Here is a 27,094-nt window from a genome sequence, read left to right on the forward strand (position 1 = left end):
TACTACCGCTATTGCAAGCTTTATTTTCATATTTGGAAGTGTGTTTATCTACAATGGTACTTCAAAAAGTTCATTGAAAGATCTGTCTTATCTTTCAATTCTGTTATTCCATGAACTTATTGAAGCACATAGTGCTTATATGTTTAATTTACTATTTTCTCCAACTTACTATAGTTTCAATATTAGAAGTTTTCATTTCTCAAAGATTACAGCTATAGTAATGAGTATCCTAACATACAAAGCAGACTATTCAGAATTAAAAGTATGAGGCATATAATACGGGCTGTAGGCTGGACTGGAATAATTCTGTTTACCATTGTCAAAAATTTTACTTTTGTATTATTAAGGAATTTAGGTATTTTATCTTCTTATGGAGATTTTTTTTTGGTTTGTTTTTGCTATTTTAGTGTTTTATGAATTTACATTTGTGTGCCTTTCCTTTTTCTTGCCTTATTGCATTGTCTAGGACTTCCAGTACAGTGTTGAAAAGTAGTAGTGACAAAGAGATCCTTGCCTTGATTCCAATTGTAGGGGGGGAAACATTCAGTCTTGCACCATTAAGTATGACTTTAACTGTGGTTTGTTTTTATTTTTTGTTTCATTTTGTAGCATACCCTTTATTAAAGAGTGAGGAAATTCCCTTCTGTTCCTGCTTGTTAGGAGTTTTTATCCTGAACAGATGTTGAATTTTTTCAGATGCTTTTTTGCAGAATCAATATGATCTTTTCCTGCCTTTAGAATGTTAATATGATGGATAACATTGATTGGTTTTTGACTATTGAAGCCAGCCTTTAATTCCCAGGATAAGCATGACATGGTTGTGTTGTATTATTATTTTTATATGTTATGGATTCAGCTTGCTAATATTTTGTTGAGAATTTTTGTATTTTTGTTCATGAGGGAGACTGTACCTGTAGTATTTTTGTATTGTCTTTGGTTTCTGTATTAGTTTGTTTCTGTTGCTTATAACAGAATACCTGAAACTGGGTAATTTATAAAGGAATGAAATTTATTTCTTACAGTTTTGGAGGTTGGGAAGGCCAAAGTACAGGGAACACGCCTGGTAAGGGCCTTCTTGTGAGTAGTGCCTCTACAGCAATGCAGGGTATCAACGTGAGAATGGGCTGAGCAAGAGATCTGATCTCATTTGCTCTCCTTATGAAACCAACAGAAACACACCCCTTGAGCACCCATTAAACCATCAACCCATTACTCCATGAATGGATCAATCCATTCACTAGGGTATGGTCTTCACAATCTAATCAACTCTTAAATGTCTCCACCTTCCAAATAGCATAATTGGATTTCCCACCCTCTTAACACTGTACAATGGAGATTAAGTTTCCAACACATAAACTTTTGGGGGACATATTTGACCCATAGCAGTTTTAGGATCAGGTGATACTGGTTTCATATAATGAGTCAGGAAGTATTCCATCCTGTTCTATTTTCCAGAAGAGATTGTGTAGAATTGTGTTACTTAAATGTTTGGTAGAATTTACCAGTGAAACCAGTAGGGCCTAGAGATTTTTATTTCAGAAGGATATTATTATGAATTAAATTTATTTAATAGTTATTAAACAATTTCAATGATCTATTTCTGTTTGGGTGAGTTTTGGTACTTTGTGATTCTCAAACAGTTGGTTCATTTCATCTGAACTGTTGAATTTAACTGTGTAGAATTGTTTGTAGTATTTTTTTTTATCTGTTTCATGTCTTTGGCGTTAGTGATATTCTCCATTTTGTGCCTGATATTGGTAATTTATGTCTTCTGTCTCTCTTTGTCAGTCTTACTGGAGGTTTATTAATTGTATTGCTCTTTTAAAGGAACCAGCTTTAAAGCAACCAGGTTTATTGATATTCTCTGTTATTTTTAAGTTTCATTAATTTCTGATGTATTATTTCCTCCTTTCTACTTGCTTTGGGTTTATTTGCTCCTCTTTTTCTGGCTTCTTGTGGTAGAAATTTAGAGTGTTGATTTCATGCTTTTCTAACAAAAACGTTTAATGCTATAAATTTCCCTTTAAGCAATTGTGATTGTGTTATCCCACAAATTTTTTTGTGTTACCATTTCATTTTTGTTTGATTCAGAATATTTTCTAATTTTCCTTCATACTTCTTTAATTTCCAGATATTTAGAGGTTTTCCCAGTTATCTTTCTTTTACAGATTTTGTTTGTTCTATTTCATTATGGTCAGAGAACACATTTTATATGATTTCAGTTCTTTAAAATTATTAGTTTGTTAGGACCTAGGATATGATCTGTTTCATTAAGTGTTTCATGTGCACTTGAAAAAAATGAGGATCCAGTTGGTATTGTTCAGTGATGTATTCTTGATGATATTCTGTTAGTGTTGTTATTCCTGAGAGGAAAGTGTTGAATTCTCCAACTGTAATTATGGATCTGTTTCTCCTTTTAGTTCTATCAGTTTTTGCTTCATATAATTTGAAGCTCTGTTGTTGGGTCATAAACATCTTTGCTATGTCTTCTTGGAGAATTGACCCTTTTATAGTTACAAAATGTTTATCTTCTTTCCTGGTAATTTTCTTTGCTTTATAGTACTTTGTCTGATACTAGTACCTTAGAACCAATCCATTTTTCTTTTGATTAATATTTGCATGGTATGTCTTTTCCATCCTTTTTCAATCTGCCTATATCATATATGAAGTGAATTTCTTGCAGAGAGGATATGTAGTTCATGTTTTAATTTTTCTTTTTTTAAAAGATGACCAGTAAGGGGATCTTAACCCTTGACTTGGTGGTGTCAGCACCACGCTCTCTCAAGTGAGCTAACCGGCCATCCCTATATAGGATCCAAACCCGCCGGCCTTGGTGTTATCAGCACCACACTCTCCCAAGTGAGCCACGGGCTGGCCCCATATTTTAATTTTTGTGATAATCTCTTTTAATTGGTTTGTTTAGACCATTTGTATTTGATTAATTATTTATATATCGGGACTTAGATCTGCCATTTTATTGTGTGTTTTCTGTATGATCCCTCTCTTTTATGTTCTGTTCCTTCTTTCCCCTTTTTGGCCCTCTTTTGGATTTTTTTGAACATTTCTTAGTATTATATTTTAATTTATCTTCTGTGGTTTTGACTCTATCTCTTTGTATTGTTTTTTAGTGTTTTCTCTAGGGATTACTATAAACATAATTAACTTCTTATAGTTCACTTAAAAAAATCAATACTTTACCAATTCAAGTGGAATGTAGAAATATCACCATTTATATCCCTTTACTTTCTTCCCTTTATGTTCTAGTTGTCATATAAATTAGAAAACCCATCAGAGAATGTTGTAATTTTTGCTTACAACTATTATAGATATTTTTAGGAACTCAGGAGAGTAAACAAAGATCAAGAGGAGAACAATTCATCATATTTACCCAGATATTTATCATCTCTGTTATTCTTCCTTAATTACATTCCAAGTTTACATTTCCATCTGGAGAATTTTATTTTAGCATTCTTTAGAGCTGGTCTCCTAACAAATAATTCTCTTAATTTTCTTTCATCTGAGGATGTCTATTATACCTTAATTCATAATTTTTTTTTCTGGATGTAAAATTCTATGTTGACAGTTCTTTTATTTCAGCACATTAAAAATGTGTCACCACTTCTAGCCTCCGTGGTTTCTGATGAGAAGTGTGCAGCCGTTCAAATAATTTTTCCCCTATATGAAATATGTTATATTTCTCTGGCTGTTTTCAGGAGACTTTTCTTTGTCTTTAGTTTTTATTTGTTTATGACGTGCCTGGGTGTAGATTCTTTGAATTTATTGTTTGGGTTTTGTTGAATTTCTTAAATGTGTGAGTTGATGTTTTCACCAAATATGTGAAGTTTTTAACCATTTAAGTAATTTTTTTTTCTGCTCCACTTTTTTTTCCCTCTCCGAGACTCCAGTAATCCAAGTGTTACACATGTTGGTATTGTGTCACAGATCCCAGAGGTTTTGTTCATTTATTTTATTTTAATTAATGATTTCAGTTGAAAAAATTCCATACATTTATGGTGTACAACATGATGTTTTAATATGTATACATTGTGGAATGGCTGAAATCAAGATAATGAACATATATGCTCAGTTGGTTAGAGTGTGGCCCTGTAACACCAAGGTCAAGGGTTTGTTTCCCCTTACCAACCATCCGCCAAAAAAAAAAAAAAAAAAGGCAATGAATGTATGCTTACTATGTACACTTACCATTTTTTTGTGAATAGAACACTTAAAATCTACTCTCTTAGCAATTTTCAGGTATACAATACATTGTTATTAACTATAGCCACCATGATGTACAATTGATCTGTTTATTTCTCCCGTGTAACTGAAATTTTGTGTCCTTTGACCAACATTTCCCTAATGCCCCTTCCTCCCACCATTCTACTCTCTGCTTCTATGAGTTCAATTCTTTTAGACTTTGTAAGAGCATACAGTATTTGCCTTTCTGTGCCTGTCTTATTTTCATGCAACATAATGTCAACCATGTTGTCACAAATGACAGGGTTTCTTTTTTCTTTAAAGACTGAGTAGCATTCCCTTGTGTGTATGTGCCACATTTTCTTCATCTGTTCGTGCATTGATAAACACCTAGGCTGATTCCCTATCTTTGCTATTATGAATAGTGCTGCAGTGAACATGGGAGTGTAGCTATCTCTTTGGCATTTTGATTTTCATTCCTTATTCCATTTACATTTAAAGTGATTGTTGAAATGGAAATATTTACTATTGCTATTTTGTTCATTGTTTTGTCTTTAGTTCCTCTTTTTCTCTCTTTTGTGTTTCATTGGCTTTTGTATTGTTAGGTTTCATTTTCTTCTCTTTTTGTGTAACATCTATTGGTGTTTTCTTTGTGATTACCAAGGGGCTACATAAAATATCATATAGTTATAATAGTACATTTTAAGCTGATAACTTCTCTTACATGCAAGAACTCTCTACTTTTATCTCTCCTCCTCCCACATTATAATGCTATTGATGTCATGATTTCTGTTATTTATTCTGTGTAGCCATTAACATAATTTAGGTATATTTTGTTTTAATAATTTTCTGTTGTAACTTTTATAGTAGGATTACAATATACTTACCCACAAGTGTTACAGTAATTTTTTTTCACTTATATATTTACTGTTGCCAATGACTTTTATACTTTCTTTTGCTTTCCTGTTGTTGTTAGTGTCTTTTTGTTTCAAATTGAAGAACTCCCTTTAGTATTTCTTATTTATTGTCAGGAAGGTCTAGTGGTGATCAACTCCATTAGCTTTAGTTTAAACATCTGAGAAAGTCTTTATATAGATGGATAGGCTTGAAGAGTATAATATTCTTGGTTGTCAGTTTTCTATCTTACTCCCTTCTGTCCTGCAAGGTTTCTACTGGAAGTCTTATAGGGGTTCCCTTGTACACATCAAGTCACTTTTCTCTTGCTGCTTTCAAAATTCCCTCTTCATCTTTACCTTTTGACAATTTAATTATAATGTGTGTTTATGTGGTTCTCTTTGGATTTCTCTTCTTTGACTTCCTTTGGGCTTCCTGGATCTAGATTTTTCTTTTCTTCCCCAGGCTTGGGAAGTTTTCAGCCATTATTTCTGTTAGTAAGCTTTCTGTCCCTTTCCCTCTCCCTTTTCCTTCTAGCACTCTGCTAATGCATAACTTGTTCTGCTTATTGCTGTCCTGTAAGCTATCTTTACTCTTTTCATTTTATTTTTCTTTTGCTCATCAGATTGGATGATTTCCAGTGACCTTTCTTCTGGTACACTGATCTTTTCTTCTGCTTGAGCTAATCTGGTGTTGAACCCCTCTATTGAGTTTTTTTAGTTTATTGTACTCATAGCTCTATGATTTGTTTGTACTTTTAATATTTTCTGTTTGTTGAAATTTTCAGTTTGTGCATTTTTCTCTTGACCTCAGTGAGCATCTTTACTACCATTCTTTGACTTCTTTATTTCATTAGGGTCTGTTTCTGGGAATTTATCTCATTCTTTTATTTGTAACATATTTCCCTGTTTCTTCATTTTCTTTGACTTTCTGTGTTGGTTTCTGTGCATTAGATAAGACAACCGTCTCTCCCAGTTTTATCTGACTGGCCTCCCATGGCAGGTGGACCTCACTAAGCAGCCCTGCCAGAGATTCTAATACTAGGTACCTCTCAAATCTTTGTGCTTGTTCAAACAGCTGTCTTTGTTCTTAGTAGCCCCTAGGCGGTAAGAGTATGCCAAGTCCTGTCAGTGCCATGAGACAGGTGAGATAGAAGCAAGTTCTTCAAAATGAAGCTGAAAAAGTGATGGTGCTAGATGTGTATTACAGTTCTGTCTATCCTCAGGGAGAAGCTGAGAGCTAGCATTTATCTTCCACTCACTCTGTCCTAAGCCTGGGAGAGGATCTGTGGCAAATGCCTGCAGTCTTGTTCAGACTGCACATTTTGAGTTTTGGGGGTTAGCTGCTGGAAGTGTACCCATTTAAAAAGTCACCTTTTTGTAGTCTAGGGAGACTTGGGAATGCAGAGCCTTGTCAACTCCCAGAGGTAGGTGATTTAAGAACCAGTCCCTGGATGGGAACTGTTAAAGTTGGGGCATATGATGCATACACAAACTTTTCCCAGGAATATCTGCAGATGTGGATTTATCACTGGAGTGGGCTGGGGAAAAGTGCAGAAAGTGCCCATCCTTCCTTTAACGTTTGCAGACGTCTACCACTGGCTCCCAGGTAATAGGCTAACCAGAAGCCCAACCCTCAGGCAGTAGCTGGAAAAGTGTGCAGACAAACTCCTGTCAAGGAGAAACTGGGAGCTGGGCCTTTTAGCTTGTTTTCTCTGGACTGGTCCTGGGGGGTACAGCTGCTGGAAGCGCTCACAGTCCTGTTGAAAATCACCTCTCTGTCCTCTGCTGTCCAGGGAAACCTGCATATGCCCAGTCCTTCCCATTTACAGAGCTGGGTGATTTCAGCAGCAAGCCCTCTGGGGGAACCATAGAAGTTGGGGTGCTTTGTGTATGGGCTAAACCCTTCACTCCTCAGGGAGAAGCTGGGAGTTAGGGAATTCTTCCCCATTGTAAGGTGCTGTGCCTGGGATGGGGTTTGTGCACAAGTGTGCCTCCACTTTTCCTACCTGTTTTGATATGAATATTTTCTCAGTTGCTCAGTTTGTTGGAGTCTCTCAACTAGTGTCTGGCCTTCAGGGAATTGATTCATGTGTAGGTGTTTACTTGGTGTGTCCATGGGAGGAGGTAAAGTCAGGAGCCTCCTATTCTGCCATATTGCTGATGTCTGTTGTAATCTTTTCTTATGATGTTTTTTGTCTGTCTTTATCAGGGTAATACTGGCCTCATAGAATGAATTAGGATGTATTCCCTTTTATTTTTTGGAAGAGTTTGAGTAGGATTGATGTTAATTCTTTAAAGATTTTATCAGTGAAGACATCTGGTCCTGGGACATTGTTGGGAAGTGTTTGATTTTTTTCTACTACTTCAGTTTAAGTAATTTGTGTGTTTCTAGGAATTTGTCTGTTTCGTCTAGGTTATTTAATTCATTGGCCTACAATTGTTCATAGTATTCTCTTATGATTCTTTTTATTTCTGTGTGGTCAATAGTAATGTCCTCACTTTCATTTCTCATTTTAGCTATTTGCATTTTCTCTTTTTCTTAGTCAATCTAGCTAAATGTCAATTTTGTTGATCTTTTCAAAGACCAACTTTTGGTTTCATCAGTCGTCTCTATTGTTTTTCTATTCTCTATTTTTAATTTATTTATCTCCAACTGGTAATTTTAAGGAACTCAATTCCAGAACGTCACCTTCTGTTTATTTTCTATAGCATCATATATGTTTTTTTCCTACTACCCCTTTCTCTACAGTCCTTCGTCCACCTGGCAAAAGAAAGTCATACCCTTTACTCATCTGAATCTTACTGTGGAGCACTTTCTGGAGCACAGAAACCTCCAGGATACCCCAAAACAAAACAAAAACAAAAAACCACAATTTGAAGTATTGCAGTACTTTATGTCATAATCTTACTGTAGAGATACCTCTTTTCTTTGTCTGATGCAAATATCTGTTGAGGGTAAAGCATTGTGTCAGTCAGGGTTCAACCAGAGAAACAGAACCAGTAGTAGGTAAGTATTAAGATATTTTTATTGCAAAAAATAAGCTTATGCAATTGTGGAAGCTGATTAGGCAAGTCCAAAATTCATAGTGCAAGCTGTCAGGAAGGAAAGAGTGGAACTCTCAGGCACAGGGTGAAGCTGCTGCTTACAGGTGGCATTTCTTTTTATAGTGGGGAAGCCCTCAGCTCTGTCCAGAAGACTTTTCAACTGGTTGAATCAGGCTCACTCAGAATATCTAGGATAATCTTTAGAGTCAACTGATTATGGGCTTTTTATTACTTCTGAGAGATCCCGTGTCAGACTAACAGCAGACTTCTCAACAGAAGCTCTATAGGCCAGAAGAAAATGGGGTGATATATTCAAAATACTAAAAGAAAAAAACTGCCAGCCAAGAATACTATATATTCAGCAAGGCTGTCCTTCAGAAATGAGAGAGAAATAGTGTATTTTCCAGATAAACAAAAACTGTGGGAGTTCACCGCCACACAACTAGCCCTGCAAGAAATCCTCAAGGGAGTCCTCTGTCAGGAATCCAAACAACGATAGTCACTACCACGAATACACAAGAAAAAAGAAAACCCACTGGTAGAACAAAATGCAAACGAGAAAGAGAAAGAAACTAAATCTTACCACCACAAAAAACCATAATGACAATATAATTATGCCCCTGCTTTATTTCTGATTTTAGTAATTTTGGTCTTTTTTTCTTGGTCAGTCTAAATAAAGGTTTGTAAATTTTGTTGACCTTTTTAAAGAATCGACTTTTGGTTTTGTTGATTTTCTCTTATTTTTTAATCCCCTATTTCATATATTTCTGTTGTAGTCTTTGTTATTTCTTACATATATTTGCTTTTTGTCTAGTTCACTCTTCTTTTTCTATTTTCTTAAGGTAGAAGTTTACATTGTTGACTTGAAATTTTTCTTATTTTTAATACAGGTGTTTACAAGTATAAATTTTCCTCTAAGCACTGCATGAGCCCTGCATCTTATAAATTTTGATATGTTGAGCTTTGATTTTTATCTCAAAGTACTCTCTCATTTCCCTGTGGTTATTCTGTTTACCCATTTTTTTTTTTTTTTAGGAGAGTGTTGTTTAATTTCCATAGGTTTGCGAATTTTCTAAATTTCCTTCTATTGTGATCAGAGAACGTATTTTCTATGATCTTAGTCTTTTTAAATGTATTAAGACTTGTTTTGTGGCCAAAAATACAATAAAAATAAAACTAAAAAGTTGTGTAACAACCACCATTTCCAGAATTTTTTCATCATCCCCTACTGAAACTCTGTATCCATTAAATAATAACTCCCATTCCCTCCTCCCCGCAACCCTTCGTATCCTCTACTCTACTTTCTGTTTCTATGAATTTACCTATTCTAGGTACCTCATATAAATGGAATCATACATTTGTCTTTTAATATCTGGCTTACGTAGCATAATGTTTTTAAGGTTCATCTACATTGTAGCATGTATCAGAATTTCATTCCTTCTTAAGTTTGAATAATATTCCTGTGTATGTATACACCACATTTTTTAATCCATTCATCTGTTGAACACTTAGGTTATTTTTCACCTTTTGGCTATTGTAAATAATGGTGCTATGAGCATGGGTGTACAAGTATCTGTTTGAGTCCTGATTTCAGTTCTTTTGGGTATGTACCTAGGAGTGGAATTTCTGGATCATATGATAATTCCATCTTTAACTTTTTGAGAAACCACCAAATTGTTTTACGTAATGGTTGCACCATTTTACATTCCCACCAGCAATGTCCAGGGGTTCCAATTTCTCCACATCCTCATCAACACTTGTTATTTTCTGGTTTTTTTTGATAATAGCCAGTTTAATGGATGTGAAGTGGTATTTCATTGTGGTTTTGATCTGCATTTCTCTAATGAGTAGTGATACTGAACATCTTTTCATGTGCTTATTGGTTATTTGCATATCTTTTCTGGAGAAATGTCTGCTGAAATCCTTTGCCCATTTTTGAATTGGGGTTTTTGTTTTTGGGGGGAGTTATGTTTAATGTGCATATCTTTCTGCTCTCCAAGATATCTGGGATATTTTTGTATTCATTTTGATATTTTATATCTAACATATCAAGAAAATACTCCGTAGAAAATTGTTTCATGTTTTCATAATTAATTGCCCATGTGATGGATCTTTCTTTGCAATAGATGAAGCAGATGATGATTCCAAGTTGCCTCCCATATATCTGGGCTGTTTTCAGAGTGTGCTCCTGTTTCTGTATGGCAAATTTCCAGAGAAGAATGGCTGACTAGACTAATGGGATGTGATATAGGGGTGAGATTCCCTGTTTTAGTCTGTTTCTGTTGCTTATAACAAAATAAGTGGAACTGAGTAATTTATAAGAAAATGAAATTTATTGCTTACAGTTTTGGAGGCTGGGAAATCCAAAGTCCAGGGAACACATCTCGTGAAGACCTTTGGTGGTGATTTCAGTGATGCAGCGTATCACATTGTGAAAATGGCAGAACAGAGAGAAAGAGACTGTCACATACTCTCCTTTTAAAGCCCTCAAAACCATGACCGTGACCACCATTATTAACCTATTCATTAAGGCTTGGTCCTTAGAATCTAATCACCTCTTCAAGGCTCACCTTTCAATTACCGTAATAGGATTTCCCTCCCTCAACAGTTACAATGGGTATTAAGCTTCACTACATAAAACTTGGGGGACACAATTCAATCCATGTCACTCCCCAAGGATCCAGTGATAGACCTGTTAAGCTTCACTTTTCTTTTGATTGGAAAATTTTAGATCTGTAGTGAAATACAAAACACAAACCAAACAATCCCCTTACTCCTTGGCATCTTGTTGCTAATTAGACCTGCAAATAAGAAATTCACTTTCTAAATTTCACATGTTTTCATTAAGAAAATTGCTGTAGCTTCAGCAGCAGCAGCTCTGACACAAGTTTGCCATGTGCCTCTTTTGTGTTGGGAGACATATGTATTTGGTGCCAGGTATACAGATAAATGTGACTCCTGCCCTTCATTAGGAAGCTCAAGGTTAAAAGTTTTAAGTGTGATTTTGAGATTGTGAAATATAAAACATCTTAAAAATGTAAAACCCATGTTTGTAACAAATTAAAAGAATCAGTTGAACACATATGAGTACAGTTATTATATTGCAGTGCCAACATTTGAGTACGATTAAAAGGAAAGAAAAGAGCTACCATTTTTGGAGTGGTCACTATGTCCCACGCACTGTTCCAAATAATTTCCATATATGATTGTGTTTAGTAATTACAAATCAGGAAAACGAAGCTCAAAGAGTTAGTTTAAAAAGTTGCAAATGACAGAGTCTGCATACAAACCTAGGTCAGTGTGACTACAATTTTGTAATAGAAGTATTGACAGCTTGTTAGATGGAGAAGAAGCGGGGAGATGCATTTCAAATAGCTTAATATTACTGTGACTGGCTAGGAAAGCAACATAGACATTATGTAGAAAATAGAGGATTTATGTAGATAGATCTTTTTTTTTTTTTAAACTGTGTTGCAAATGTTACATAAAAGTGCAGAGAACCAGTGCTCATTTTAACTTTCCTGATTGATGTAGATGTCTTCTCCATGTGTGTTGTAGGTTTTCTTATCAGATTCAAATTTCGGATTCAAATATTTTGTCCATATCTTGCCAACTTTGATCTCAATTGGTATGTTCTCCTCATTGTATGTCATTTGATCTCAATTGGTATTCTCCTCAATTGGTATGTTTTTTTTTTTTTTTTTTTTTTTTTAAATTTTATTTTGTCGATATACATTGTAGCTGATTAATGCTCCCCATCACCAAAACCTCCCTCCCTTCTCCCTCCCCCCCCTCCCCCCCAACAATGTCCTTTCTGTTTGTTTGTTGTATCAACTTCAAATAATTGTGGTTGTTATATCTTCTTCCTCCCCACCCCCCGGTTTGTGTGTGTATGTGTGTATGTGTGTGTGTGAATTTATATATTAATTTTTAGCTCCCTCCAATAAGTGAGAACATGTGGTATTTCTCTTTCTGTGCCTGACTTGTTTCACTTAATATAATTCTCTCAAGGTCCATCCATGTTGTTGCAAATGGCAGTATTTCATTCGTTTTTATAGCTGAGTAGTATTCCATTGTGTAGATGTACCACATTTTCCGTATCCACTCATCTGATGATGGGCATTTGGGCTGGTTCCAACTCTTGGCTATTGTAAAGAGTGCTGCGATGAACATTGGGGAACAGGTATACCTTCGACTTGATGATTTCCATTCCTCTGGGTATATTCCCAACAGTGGGATGGCTGGGTCGTATGGTAGATCTATTTGCAATTGTTTCAGGAACCTCCATACCATTTTCCATAGAGGCTGCACCATTTTGCAGTCCCACCAACAATGTATGAGAGTTCCTTTTTCTCCGCAGCCTCGCCAGCATTTATCGTTCATAGTCTTTTGGATTTTAGCCATCCTAACTGGGGTTAGATGGTATCTCAATGTGGTTTTGATTTGCATTTCCCGGATGCTGAGTGATGTTGAGCATTTTTTCATATGTCTGTTGGCCATTTGGATATCTTCCTTAGAGAAATGCCTACTTAGCTCTTTTGCCCATTTTTTAATTGGGTTGCTTGTTTTCTTTCAATTGGTATGTTACCACCTCGTCTTGAACAAAAATGTCATTTCAAAAGTCTTTCCTCAGAGTTCTTACCATGTCCTCATCTTTCTGCCTCTAAGTTTTGATGGCTTCCCTAAATCTGTCTTTTTTTGGTGGCTGGCTGGTGTGGGAATCCGACCTCTTGACTTTGGTGTTATCAGCACTAGCTCTAACCAAGTGGACTAACCCGCCAGCCCACCTACACCTGTCTTTAATAGATTCTACTTCATTTGAGGTTTGAAAGTCTCCAGTTAAATCTATTCCTGCCTGCATCATAGCCTTACTCTCTTTTTTGGGTCTTGACAAACATACTTTTGGACCTTTTGTCTTCATCTGTGGGTTTGTCTTCCCACTCTATCTTTTTCAACTTATGGGAGTTCACGGCCCCTCTGTCTAGGTTGAAGTCTAAGGATTGTCTTTAGAATCTCTGTCTTTCTGGACTGGTTTTCCACTTCTCGGGATGGAAAATCCAGTTGTTTCAAACTGATAGAAATCTAGCCTTGGGACAATCAGTCAAGGCCAGTTTGGTAGGGCCAGAGTTCCATAGTACAAACATGGCTGCTGGGAGTCTACTGATGTAGACTGTGTTAGGGGCATTCCTGGAAAAGGCAGAATGTTTGCTAGCCAGGAACTCACCCGAGAGATGCCTGCTACACTCCATAGACAAGGCATTGGAAGAAGTTATGATGTTCTTGTAAACAAGACAGAGAAACGTGAGCTGAATCCTGGAGAGTTGGGTTTGCTTGTAGGTAATCAAGCAACCAGACCCAAAGAGGGTAGACTGATGTCAGCCTGGAGGCAGGTCACCAGTAGTGAGCTGAAGGGCTCTGTTCTCCTGGCCCTGATTTTAGAATTTCTCTCAATGATGCAGGTGAATTATTTCTAGAGTGCTGGTGTCCATATAAACAGAGGCTATAATCCTGGCTTCCTTGGTACTATCAGGCTACATTAAGGAAGTGGTACCTGTGGTTGGTTAGCTCAGTTGGTTAGAGTGTACCAAGGTCCAGGGTTGGATCCCTGCTCTGGCCAGTAGGAAAAAAAAAAAAAGAAAGAAAGAAAATAGTACATACCTGTCTTTTTTTTTTTGCAGCTGGCTGATATGGGGGTCAGAACCCTTGACCTTGGTGTTCTAACACCATGCTCTAACCAACTGAGTTAACCAGCCAGCCCCACACTTGTCATTTTTTGGCCACCCTCCATCAACTCCCCTTCTAGAAAATACCAGTCTTCATGGGATTGTAAATCCAGGAATTGATCTCCCACAGCAGCAGTCAGTTGGGTTCCCAGCAGAGATATCCTGGGAATGAGTGATGCAAAGATGGGAAAATGGCTGGAGTCAATCATCTCTTCTCTCACCCCAGCCTTTTCTCTGTTTTTTTTTTTTTCCTGGGATTCCATTTAGTGACTGTTGGACTTGGATTTGTCCTTTTGTGACTTATCTGTTCTGTCACATTTTCTGTCTTCTACCCTGTATTCTGGCAGATTTCCTCTCTTTTATGATTCGTTTGAACATTTTATTTCAGCTATCATATTTTTAATCTCTAATTGCTTCCTCTTGTTTTCTGATTATTCTTTTTTCAAATCAACCTGTTCTGGTTTTATAAAATCTTTCTTAAATCTCTTTGAGTCAAGTTTTCCTTCATTCCCTTATTATCTTTGTTTCTACCATAGTTTGTTTTTTATGTCTGTATATCTTGGTCTTGCTCTTTCAGGCTCCTGGTTCTGCTAATATCTTGATGATCTTTGGTTGTCTGGCCATATTTAAGAAAGAAGGTCTATGTAACTGGGTGGCTTCTCCCCAGTAAGAATCCTGACTGGGTGCTCTGGGAATGTGGTGGGGGAGGATGGGAACTGATTTTTAGGATGAAGCCACCTGATTACCAGAATGAGGACTTTACTCTGGGGCACCAATTCGAAGATGAAAAGCCTTAGATGTGGATTGTTTAATTTCTTTAGAGAAGAGCTGTCAGGGACTTGTCTGTTTACTTTTGCCTGAGGGTAAATGCCAGCTGCCTGTACTTGCTGGGTATGTATATGAGGGACTGGGGGTGGAGAAAATCAGGTGGGTACAGTTGATCCACTGGCAGAGCTTGCCCGGGTTCCCACAGTCTGACTGGCAGCCCTGCTCTGCGGCCTGTTGTTTCTCTCTTAATCCTCTCCCATCAGCTTTCTGGCTTCAGATATGTACTGACTCTCTCATCCATACATGGTACCCACTTGTCTTCAAGATATGGGTTTTTTGTTTTTGTTTTTTTGTACTTCTGTTCCTTTAATATAAAGTCAAGGCAGAGAGAACATGTCTGGTTCATTAATAAAAATTTTAAAAACCCCACACACATTTAGTGCTTTTTATCTCACAAGTAATATTTCTAGCAAAAGAACTATAACTTAATGTACTATTTTCATTAAAATAAATAACTTGTTTTTTATTGTTTAAAAAAGTATACAAGTAATATACAAAAAATGCTGCTTATAAAAATGCAGATACAACGTAAATTTTATTAATACAATTATTAATAGAAAATAATAAATTCTTTTAAGTGTAAATCCAAGTACAAAAACATGTGTACTATAAAGGGAGAATACCCACTTCTTTTTTCTCCATCCCTGTTCTGCTCTTTTCCCAGGAAATAATTGGGTGTATACCCTTCTCAACTATTGCTAATGGATTTCCATATCTATGTCTGTCCGTCTGATTATCAGTCTGTCTTTTTAATTTAAATGGAATCAAATTTTGTGTGGTGTTTTGTGAATTTTTTTTTACCTGGCCATATGCCTTGGATAGTTTTCCATTTCGGTAGATGTAGAGCTACCATTCTTTCCTCTACCGGTTGACATTTAAGTTAAGTAGTTTGCAGTTTTTCTTTTTCTAAAAAGAAAATCTATTCTTTTCTCATTCCATTGACCTCTTCCCATCCAAAATGAGAAATCCTGTCATATCTGTAAAGAATCCCAGTGGATTAAACTGAAAAATCTTATTGGATAAAATATAGCAAGTTGAACAGATCATACATTACATATGATAATGTTTAGAAGTGCAGTTCAAATATCAACCAAGAGAAATACTAAAACTTCTTTATTAAAATTCATGTTATCCTAGCCCAGTTAATGCGTGAGTGGAGCAGAATCAAATCACATTTATTTTGCTCAGATTTAAGGAGACAAGCTAGTTTTCATTTCTTCTCTCAAACATATTCATAAGAAATACTCAAGTTTAAAATGTCCTTGTTTTATGCAACGGTTTCCGTAGTGTAGTGGTTATCACGTTCGCCTAAAATGTCCTTGTTTTTCCCTACTGTTCTTTTCCTACTGTTTATTGCCTGTTTTTCTTAATTTATTCTCCATATTCTAAGCCCTTGCTTTATCAGTCATTCTTTTTGTTATAGGTCTTGAATTTGGAATCAGTTTAACCTCAAGGGACTATCAGAATTTTAATATCCAGACTAACCCCGTTTAAGACAATGGGCAATCTATTGACAAAAACACAAAATTTGGGGACCCAGATCCACACACTCCCTAGAGAAAGATAGAAGTCTCCACTTTTAAAGAGCAGAAATCCTTTACATGGCCAGTTCTGGCAGGTCTTCAACACTGTTCCACACCGAAAGGTTTTGAGAATTCTACCATGCTTAGACTAACACTGAATTTTATTGTCTGTGTAGCAGAATGACTTTACTCCCCGTCTTCACATTTCTTCATCTGTAGAAACCTGGTCCTCACTGGGCCCTCTGCAACATCAGGTCAGAACTCCAGCTGACACCTGGCTTTTAACAAGAACAGCTCCCATTCACTGAGCACTTAACTATGTACAGGCACTGTCGTGTGAGTTTCACATTCATTATCCATTTAATCCTCAAACAATCCCATGCAACAGGCCTTGGTGGGGAAACCTAAGCTCAGGGAGGTTAAATTACTTGCTGAAGTCACAAAGTATATAAATGGGAGAGCTGGGTTTCAAACCCAGGCACCTGCCTGGTGCCAAAACCTGAGCTTTTATCCTCTATGCTACACATTCACCACTTAAACAATGAACCCTCATGAGCACATGAGAAGAGAAACCTGCAGACACCACCTACTAGGTGGGTAACTGGTAGGCTAGATAGATAACGGCTCCCCAAAAGATATTCATATCCAAATCCCTGGAACACGCAAATGGCAAAAAAGGATTTTGCAGATGTGATTAAGTTAAGGATTTTGAGATGGAGAGATTATCCTGGATTATCCAGGTCGGACCCTCAATGCAGTCACGTGCATCATTATAAAAGGGATGCAAAGGCAGATCTGACACACACAAAGAAGAGGATAAGGCAGTGTGATCATGGAGCCAGAGACTGGAGTGATGCAGCCACAAATCAAGAAATCCAGCAGCTACCAGAAGCTGGAAGATGCAAGGAATGGATTCTCCTCTAGGGCCTCTGGAGGAAGTATAGTTCTGCTAACACCTTAATTTGGCCCAGTGATATCAGTTTCAGACGTCTGGCCTCCAGAACTGTGACAGAATACATTTTTTTTTTTTTTTCCTGACTGGTAAGAGGATCGCAACCCTCGGCACGGTGTGGTCTGCACCACGCTCAGCCAGTGAGTGCACCAGCCATCTCTATATAGGATCCGAACCCAAGGCCTCGCTGCTACCAGCGCCACACTCTCCCGAGTGAGCCATGGGGCCGGCCCAAATTTCTGTTGTTTTAAGGCACTAAATATGTGGTAATTTCATACTATAGCCACAAGAATCTAACATAGTGACTGTGTGTCTCCCTAGGCCTCAGTTTCCTGATCTGTAAATAAGAATATTAATAGTACATAATTAGTATTTTAAAAAACTTACGAATTTAAAATGCTTGGCAGGGTGCCTGGCACAAAGTAAATGCTCAACAGCGATTAGGTAGTGTGACTACTAATGGGCTCTGATAGGATTATGTATGGGGAGCTTAGGAGCACATGGACGGGCAACTCAACCAACCAGTGTCTGGTTCATATAGCCATCCAGTCAGGTTAACAGGGCATTTTAGAAACAAATTGAAATTAATTACAAGTAACAATATATGGCATTTATGACTAAATGGCAGAGAATGGACAAGAAAGTCTCTACTTCCAATTTTTAAGTGACTGCAGCCATCAGGGAAACACTTTTCTTATAGTAACTCTTGTTACCTGGTAGATGCCTCAATAACTTTCTTATTTTTCTGGATCTGATGCTGAGTGGTCATTCCAGGACACATTAATTAATAAACATAAAAGTAAACACTGCAACTGGGAATTCTAAGTGTCAATGCAGTTGCCTGTCAGGAATATAATCAATGACCAGCAAGCACACTTTGCTCTATTGTCCATAGAAATGAGCAGAGGGAGGGCTGGATTGATCTAGAGGTGGGTCCCAGATGGCTAAGGATTATTTCTCTCTGGAGCGGGGGCCAGTGAGTTTGCCTTTGAGGTGTTCCCATTTGTTCATCCAGCTCCAAGAGACGTCATCACTGTCATTGCGGGTTGCTCTGGGCAAGAGGTGGAGGAGTTAGCAGCATGGCCTGGAGTGGCTCTCAGTGGGCCTGGGCCAGCTGACATACGCCACTTAGGTTTCCAAGGAGCCAAGCTGTCTCCACTCACGCACGGCTGATGCACTTGTGGCTAAATGCAGTGCAGTCAGGGCCCGGGGCCAGACTCAGGGCAGGAAATAGAATGCCACCTCCATCACCAGGGAAACAATGGTCTGCGTGCATGATTTAAACTGGGGCCAACGAAAAAGCTCAAAGGGATGGTCAGCAGAGGAAGGGAGAGCAGAGGGTGGCTTGCACGATGTTGTCTTGGGTTATAACTGTTGACAAGCCACTTAGCTGCCCCCAGATTTAAGTTTATCTGTGATAAGATGGAGGTAACAATATTTACGCATCTCACTGGAGACTTATGAAAACACTATTTCTGACAGACCAGTTGGGATCCATGGATGGAAGGTGGTATGTAAGTGCAGACGATAAACTTACTTTGTGTTTGTGTTTTCAGCAGTGCATTAGGGGCATGTAAGACCCTCCAGAAACCACTTTTAGAGTCTCATCGAAAACAAACAACAATTAAAAACTAACAGCTCTTGGTTTTATGTGCATGGATTTGTCTGGTTTTGTACGGGTTTGGGGGAATTGCATGTGCTTTTCAGACTTAAGAACTGTTTTCCAAACCTCTTGCCGCGATTAGTAACACAGGTGCTTAAATCATTTGAGAATGCTGTAGTTGGTGATTGTTCCCAAACGTTTGCCAACATTGCTTTAAAAAACTCCCAAATTAATTCTACTGTGTAGTTTATGAGTTGGGTGTGGAGTCTGGAACATTTCTTCCCAAGTTAGATGGGGAATCTATTTAAAAAACAAATAATTGCTCTTTCCCCATGAGATTTGCTATTTCTGAGTCCTCCTCCTGAGCCTGTTTAATGTACATGCTTTTGTTCATTTAAGCCTAAGCAATTGACCTCAGACCTCCCTGTAAGGTTATGAAATGTTGTTTTCTGTCAACTGGGGTCCTGAGGGAGTCTATTGCTCTGTGTTCTTGGTTAATTAAACCCCTCTCTTGTGCATATTGTCTGTCTAGAAAAATTCCTCCATGTGTAGGTGAACGGTGACCATTACAGAAAAACAAACTTTTGCTGATTACAAATTATACACTTAATTTTTTTAAAAATTAGAAACAAGATACAAATGAATATAGAAAATACAGATCATCTGCAATTCTCTCATTCTGGCATACATGTATATATTAAACAACAATGGGATTCCAGTGTATGTACTTGCTATTTTGCGACCTCCTTTGGGGGTTAAGTTTTCATCTGTTGGATCTGGGAAGAGCGTCATTGATCCTTGGAGTTGTGGGCTGGCTGGTTAGCTCTGTTGGTTTGTGCGTGGTGCTGGTAGATGCTTAGAGTCTCCTGCTTCTGTTGCAAGCCTGTGGGGTGGTGGAATGAGGATCTCAGAACTTCAGGCAGCAGAAGAACTTTCAAAGATTTGTTCTCTTAGATGTTACTTTACTTCCTTAGCACTCCGTGTTTTGGCAGCAGACGCATCCCAGAAGTGGTAAACGCTTGCTGATTTGAGCTTTCTGAGTGGCTGCTGGTCCATTTGTACCTTGCTGCCTGTGCCTCTCATTTCCTCTTCCCCTTTTTTTTCATGCTAACAGAATCCAATTAAGGTATAATTCATATGCAGTGCAATGTACACATATTATATCCTGTGGAATTTTAACTATGCATGCACCCATGTGACCACTGCCCAAGACAGAAAACATCCCCAGCATCCCAGAAGTGGCTTTGTGTCCCCTCCAAGTCAACCCCCTTTCTCCCCTTGGCTAATCACTTCCATCCATTCCTAAACACTCTATTACATTTTTCTCCACTTCAAACATTCCATTGGATTGTATCTTGCTGCTTTGGGTCTAAATTTATCTGCCTTATTTCCTGGACTACCCTCCTAAAGATCCCACCTGCTGAATAAGCTGGGCCTCTGTTGACACTTCCTGACCTGAGGGCAGTCCCTGTACCATCACCCCCACCTACCAGGCTCCACCTGGGGCTTGGTTCACTTTGTGTCCTCACCAGAACTGCCTTTCCTTGGCTTCCGCAAGTCTCACCCATCCTTCAAGGCTCAGCTCAAGTCTCATTTCCTCCAAAAGCCCTCCCCTATATGTTTGCTTCCCTCTGACATCCTGAATTAGTTGGCACCATGTGGCTGAGTTTCTGCAAAGACTTGGGGCCACGGAAGCCCTGTCCAGCCACTGTGCCATTCCTACTTATGATTCCTGATGACCATTTATATCCTGCAACAGACATTTTCCCAAACCCTTTGGTCCTCACCCATTCTCTCGTATCATGGGGCTGGCCGAGGGTCTGTCACTCCTCAAACCCCAGACCCTGCTCGGTGTCTATCTCTCCCCTTTTTCCTTCCCCGCTCATGGGATTTTGCTACCCAAATCAACAAAGTCCTTTACTGCCTCTGCTACCAATACTTCAGATTTGGCACCAAGAAATCCTGGGACTGGGCTCTCCTCAGACGGTAGGGGTAAGCTGAGGGGAGAGAATTTGTGAAGATGAAGATAAAATTATTTTTATCAGATACAGGGGGGCTGGAAACATGGGTACTTAATACAAATTCGCCTCATCCCACCCATATTCTTTGCACCTAAGCAGTTAGTGACTATCTCACTTTCTCTGTTGTTCTGATGTGTTAACCTCACTCCCATACAGAATTTTGGGATTTTCCATGGCACAAGCAGAGCTCTTAGTCATGAGTTGGCATAGTCAAAGACTTTAAATAAGACATTTCAGCTAAAGTGCTTAGCAACGGGTTTGCCCATGGTCAGGCTGAGAAAAGTGAGCTGATATAAAAAACATGCAGTCCTTTCTCTGATTCCTATCAGCCAGGGCAGGTGAAGCAGGGTCCTGAAGTGATGCAGGTGTTCCAGAAACCCTCCCCTCTGCAGCGAACAGAGGCCCTGGAGCTGTCCGAGGCCCAGCTCCACACTGACTCTCACTGTGAGCCTTACTTAGTCTCTTCACGAGTGAAATGGGGATAACAATCCAGCCACCTCAGATGAGCAGCCAATGTGAGGACACATGTCAAAGCACTTTGCAGATGGAGACACCTCACCAGTGTGAGCTGGCAGAAGAGCCGGCAGTGCGATGCGTTGACATGAAGCTGGTTGGCCTGGTTCCAACTCGCCAATGTAATTGGGTTTTCTGAATTGGCAGTTGACAAATGCAGCCCCCCAGAGACAAAGTCAGGTTCTGGACAAAACCAGAAAATTTCAGTTAGACTACTTGCAGTTGTAAGCAAACTCTGGGGTCTGACTGCCTGCATTTAAATCCAGGTTCTTACACCGACTTTGGAAAGTGCCTTTATCACAGCAAGCCTCAGTTTACTTGTCTGTAAAATGGGGATAATAGTCCCTTCCTCCAAGAATTGTTGTGAGGGGCAAATAAGGTAATTTAAGTAAAGAAATAGCACAGTGTCTGGTGCACAAAAGTGCTCAATAAATATTAGTGCTTTATTGCTCAGCAAATGAATGAATGGATGGATGGAAGGATGAATGAATGGTTCCTGGTCCGAATTTGGCTCCTTTGGGTACTTTTTTGTTCTTTTCTAGTATTTTCAGGCTGATTCCATCTGACCTTGCTTAGGCAGGGAACAATTGGACTAGGCATGTGGGGAAGGAAGAGGTGAGATAAAAAGACTTCAACCAGGCATGGGAATGCTGGGTATGGAAGACAGTGAGATCCCGGGAGCAAACCCACCAACCACTGAGAGTTTGCAAGAGTTTGCAACCACAGCCAGGCAAGGTTTCCATGTAGCTTTCATTTCCCTCTCTGCTTCTTCAGGGAGGCCAACTTGATTTTGGTTTTATTCCCAAGCACAGTTCCTTTGATTCATCCTGGCAGGACTGTGGCTGTGGTTTTATTATCTTTCTGAGTGGCCGGGATGAGGCAAGTTGTAGACATTTTACTATGAAAGAATAAGCAACCAGTATTGATATCTGGGAGTCCCTGCCCCTCAGCCCCCTCCCCATCTCCTCAAACAACTGTCAGAGCTGAGCCTGTGGGGCATAGGCCAAACTCGCCCCCCTCCACATACATAACACCTCTCGACCCAAAGAATAAGGGCAGGGAGTTCCGTGGTCACTCTGAGGGCAACAGTTTTACCATCTGGTCCTGTCTTTGCCACTGATTTTCTGTGTGACCTTCAGTAAGTCCCTTTCCCTCTCTGGGCCTCAGAGTCTCCATCTACAAAATAAGGAAGATGACCCTTACAGCATCTGAGATCCCTCTTGTCTCTAAAATGGTGTCAGTTATGAACATGGAGTTAGAATTCTGTCTCCTTTGTGTTCTGACTGTGTAGCCTTGGCAAGTCACTTAAGTTCTCTAGATTGTTCCCTCCCTGTAAAATGGGGACAATAAATAATAATCTGCCACACAGGGTTGTTGTAGATTTTAAATAAGGTATGGCAGCTAAAGTGCTTAGCACAGGGTCTGGCCATGGTCAGGCTCAGAAAAGTGAGCTAATATCAAAAGCCTACAGCCTTTGTTTGATTCCTGTCAGTCAGGCTAGGTAAACTGTGGTCCCAAAGTGATATGTGTGTGTGTGTGTGTCTGTGTAAGCATGCCAGTGTGTAGAGCTTGGCTTCCCCCAGGGCACTCTGGGAAGATCGGGCCAGGGAGCCCTCCCCGGCGTCTCATTTAGCAGAAACCATCAAGTCATTTGACTTCTTCCTCACTGCAGCTTGCCCCAGTCTTTGGGGACTCTGTACCTCTAAGTTGCTTCCTGGAGAGCAATAGCTGGACCCTCCCAGCCTGGAGGTGGCTAGCCAGGCTCCCGGCCACGGTGCAAGCAGCCCATTGAAGAAACGCAGGGCTGCCAACCCATTCTGCAGCTTGTCAAGACTTTCCCCCATCCTGGAGGGCTGCCTGAAAGCAATGATTCCCAGCTCATCTCTTGGGCCCCTGCACCAGGATTCAAGGTTTTGAACTTAGGTCAGCTCTGCCCTAGGACTCCCTCCCTGCCTTCCTCCCTCCTTGGACCACACCGGTGTTTGTTTCACAGCTGGACACTCTGCTAAGTGATGCAGGAAGTAGGCCCCCGGGGAGGCAGATACAGCCCAGCAAAACAGATAACCAAGTGAAGCCTCTGGATGCTTCTGGGGCCTGGGACAGGGTCAGAGATAAGCGGAAATGCCAGGCTTATCACTACTGCCTGAGTTCTCCTAGAGAAATCATCCTGGCCTTCCAGCCCACCTCATTCCCAGTGCTCTAGGCAGTTGGGCAGCATCCATCTCCAGGCAGAGTAAACACTTAGTTGGCACAGCCACAGTGGCTGCAGGATGGGGACTCTGTGCCCCACTCCAGCACCGCACGGTCCCAGCACCAGAGGCCAGCAGCGGGCGTCGGATTACACCCAGATATTTGCGGTAAGGGCCGTTCCTTTGAAGGTAAGGCCAGGATGCTTTGAAGTAGGAGCCTGAGGAATAATTGGTAGGGTTACAAGATGAAAGGAACCCCAGTGATAATTGTTTCCCAGACCTGGGTCCTCTTGGACCAAGAAACTCAGCAGAAAACTTTGGTTGATGGGTACAGTTTGGGGATGGTCAGCTTGGGCCTTTCCCAACTAGTGCAGGGTGTAGTGGGTAGACCGTGCCAAGGGGCCCCTAACTTGAAGTTTTCCACATTGAACTCTGTGAGGCTTTCTGAGGTTCTTTATTTTTTATTTATTTATTTTTTTATCTCTGTTTTCCTTTCTTAAGCAAGCTCGGCTTTATGGAGGACATGTTTGCACTTTCAGAGCGCATACCAGCTAATGGTACATTCAGGGGAGGTGGCCTGGGCTGGGACAGGTGCCTGGGGGGCTGATTTAGGATTGGGAGGCTGTCCCCTCTTTATACTTCTGTCCCTGCCCCACAGCAAGGTAACAGCACACTGCTGTCTTGTTGGGCTGTCTGGGACAGGTTGGTGTTAAGGACGACAGTTTTAACTTCTGCCATTTTCGTGTACTTACCGTGGGCCCAGAGCTGTGCTAAGTGCTTCACTTACATTAGTACTCAAACAGCCCTGGGTGATTGCACTATTAAGCCCCTGGTGCGGATGAGGAAAGCTGTGTTCAGAGAGGTTAAATGAGTTCCAGATATGCAGCTAGTCCATGTGGCATTTTGCATAAAGTAGAAAAGGGAGTCTTTCCTGTTGACACGTGGCTTACCTCTCTTGTAAAATTGTCATAATATTTGATTTTGTTAGAACAAGATCACTCACTGCCACGTGCTGCAACATTGCTGTTATAAATATACAAATCGACCAAGTGTACCCTTAGATGTTGTGCCCTTGAGTTCCACATAACTGGCTTCCTGTCCTGGTCCCCAGAGGCAAACACATTGAAGTCTTTAGCCGTTTCTTCTGATATTTGCTTCTGTATTACATTATCAGTTTTGTACATGATCTATGGACTTCCTATTAAGATGAATGAAGATTTAACTCTCCCACACTCCTACTGCCCTCCCCGACCCAATGATTGATATATCACTGTTTTTACCTAATAAAGTGTTTACCTAATTATGGATGCAAATATTACTTATTGCAAAATCAATTACTGTACTTATACCTCATTCTTTCTTGTAAGAACTCGGATTTTCTTGGTGTCTGATTCCTTTTGTTTCCCTTTTGCCCTATCTGCCATCGTCATGCTGATAGCTAACATTTGAGCTTTTCCTGTGTGTCAAGCCCTGTTTTAGATGTCTCACAAGCATCCTCATTCAACCTTCCCAGTGACTCCTTGAAGTGTATGTATTGTTATTCTCATGTTACAGATCAGGAAGCGCACGCTCAGAGAGGTTAAGTAACCCTGGCCCACAATTCTGACTAATAACTGGCAGAGGCAGGAGTTAAATCCACAGTCTGACTCCAGGCCTCATGCTCTGAACATTTTACTACATGTCTTTAGTTATATTATATTGTATACTGTTTTTTCCCCCCTTGGGGTCCTCCTTTTTGGGAACTCTCCATTCTGCTGTTTCAACTTTGGACCTAGTTGAAGCCGTTGTTTCCTGGAGCTCTTAATTTGTTCACTCCTTCATTTTGCTGGAGTATATCCTCAAAGCAGCTTCCTTAGAAGGGGCGCATAATTTTTTTGCATCTTTGCAAGTCATAAAACTCTTCGTTTTGTTCTCTGACAATGGTGCAATGTCTTCAAAATTTTAAGGGGAAATGCTTTTCAATCTAGAATTCTATATCCAACCTATCTCCCAGCATCCAGTTGTTTTTAGGATGAGAAGTTTGATGTCATTCTGATTCCAGTTCCTTGGTATGTGATCTTTTTATTTTTCTTTTAAATTTCCGGGAGCTTTTAAAATCTCTTTATTTCTGTGTTCTAAAATTGCATAATGACTGTAGTTATGAATAGCTTCCCTCTTTCTTTCTTTTCTCCTCTTAAAACTCCAATTAATTAGATGTGAAACCAGCTGCATCTGTTGTTTAACATCTTTTCTCTCCTTATGTACATGTCTTCATCTTTTATTTGTATTTTTTGGGATATTATCTGAGCTTTCTTTTTTTTTTTTTTATTGGTTATGAATACTCATGAGATACAAAGCTGATTGTCACCCCTTGTGCCCAAGATGTGAAGGCCAGTTTAACTCTGTTTTCTAATCCCTATATTGGATTTTTAAATTTTAGTATTCATATTTAAATTTCTAAGACCTCTCTTTTATTCTATGGTTGTTCTTTTTTGTATTTTTTGGCAGTGGCTGGTACGAGGATCCGAACCCTTGACTTTGGTATTCTAACACCACACTCTAACCAACTGAAAGTTGTTTTTTTTATAACATCCTCTTCTTTTTTAATGGATGGAATAGCCTTTCACACTTTTCTGTGTTTACAAATGATAGCCTTTTTGAAACTCTTCTGTTTCGCATTTTCTCTCTTTCCTCCATAATTACGTTTCTGTTTGTTTTGGTCTTGCCTTTTCATCTTGGGGGCTTTCTTTGAATATCCGGTAATCTTTTTTGTCTGTGCGTATTTTAGAACAAGGTAATAAAAACTGGGAAGGTGGTTGAGGCTTGTTGACTGTGTGGCTTTGTTGAGGGTGATCACATGGGGAGCTCCCAAGGGACCCTCCCTGCCCCCCCAACGCCAGCGCATTGAGCTAGTGTAGCGTGGACCATTGAGTTTCTCCAGAAACAGACTCTGATCTCCAGGGAGGGTGGGGGCTCTCCTGGCCTGCTCTTTCTAGGCAGAGGTGTGGAAGGGAGAGCCACTGTTTGGGAATGGACTCCCCAGTCTGGCATTTCTGCTCTCTATGGGGTCTCAGGGTCCACAGGCTTCTCTAGGCTTCTACGGGATAAAGCTGGCTCTATGCTTGTCTGTGTTTGCCTTTTTGCCTAGTTAGGCTGTGGTTTTCTCTTTCTTATTTCTCCAGTTATCTCTCCTCCAACAACTTTCCATCTTCCAGAAGTTCATTGATAACACGCATTCACCAATGGCTCCTCTTCCATTCTCTTTGTCATTGAGGCTGTATATTTGTTTTCTTCCTTGATTATCACTTTAATCAGGTCTCTGAAGGGGAAGAAGATAAATATGGGAGGTAAGTCTTTCAGCTTGAGTTAGAGTCTGCATATCATTTTTTTTTTTTTTTTTTTTTCTTGAGATAAAGGTGTTAGGGAGTTTTTTTTTGTTTTTTTTGTTTTGGCTGGTAAGGGGATCGCAACCCTGGGCACGCTGTGGTGCACACCACGCTCAGCCAGTGAGCGCACCGGCCATCCCCATATAGGATCCGAACCCGTGGCCTCAGTGCTACCAGCGCTTAGGGAGTTATTTATTTGAAAATATTTAAACAACTCATGTAAGTGTTCTGCTTCATAT

General features: G+C 39.7%; 1 protein-coding gene across 4 annotated transcripts in view; it reads left to right on the top strand.

Moving 5' to 3' along the window:
- Positions 1 to 18,442: 18,442 nt before the first annotated feature.
- Positions 18,443 to 27,094, top strand: part of MYLK3 (myosin light chain kinase 3) — a 48,621-nt gene continuing 39,969 nt past the window's right edge. For 3 of the 4 annotated variants that reach the window (XM_063110916.1, XM_063110918.1, XM_063110919.1), the window contains exon 1: positions 18,443 to 18,678. In XM_063110916.1, coding sequence (XP_062966986.1) covers positions 18,625 to 18,678 — 54 coding nt within the window. In that variant the 5' untranslated portion in view covers positions 18,443 to 18,624. The remainder of the gene's footprint in view (positions 18,679 to 27,094) is intronic. The other variant, XM_063110917.1, reaches the window with a different exon arrangement.

This window comes from Cynocephalus volans, chromosome 10 (genome assembly GCF_027409185.1).
Source record: "Cynocephalus volans isolate mCynVol1 chromosome 10, mCynVol1.pri, whole genome shotgun sequence".
Lineage (NCBI taxonomy): Eukaryota > Metazoa > Chordata > Mammalia > Dermoptera > Cynocephalidae > Cynocephalus > Cynocephalus volans.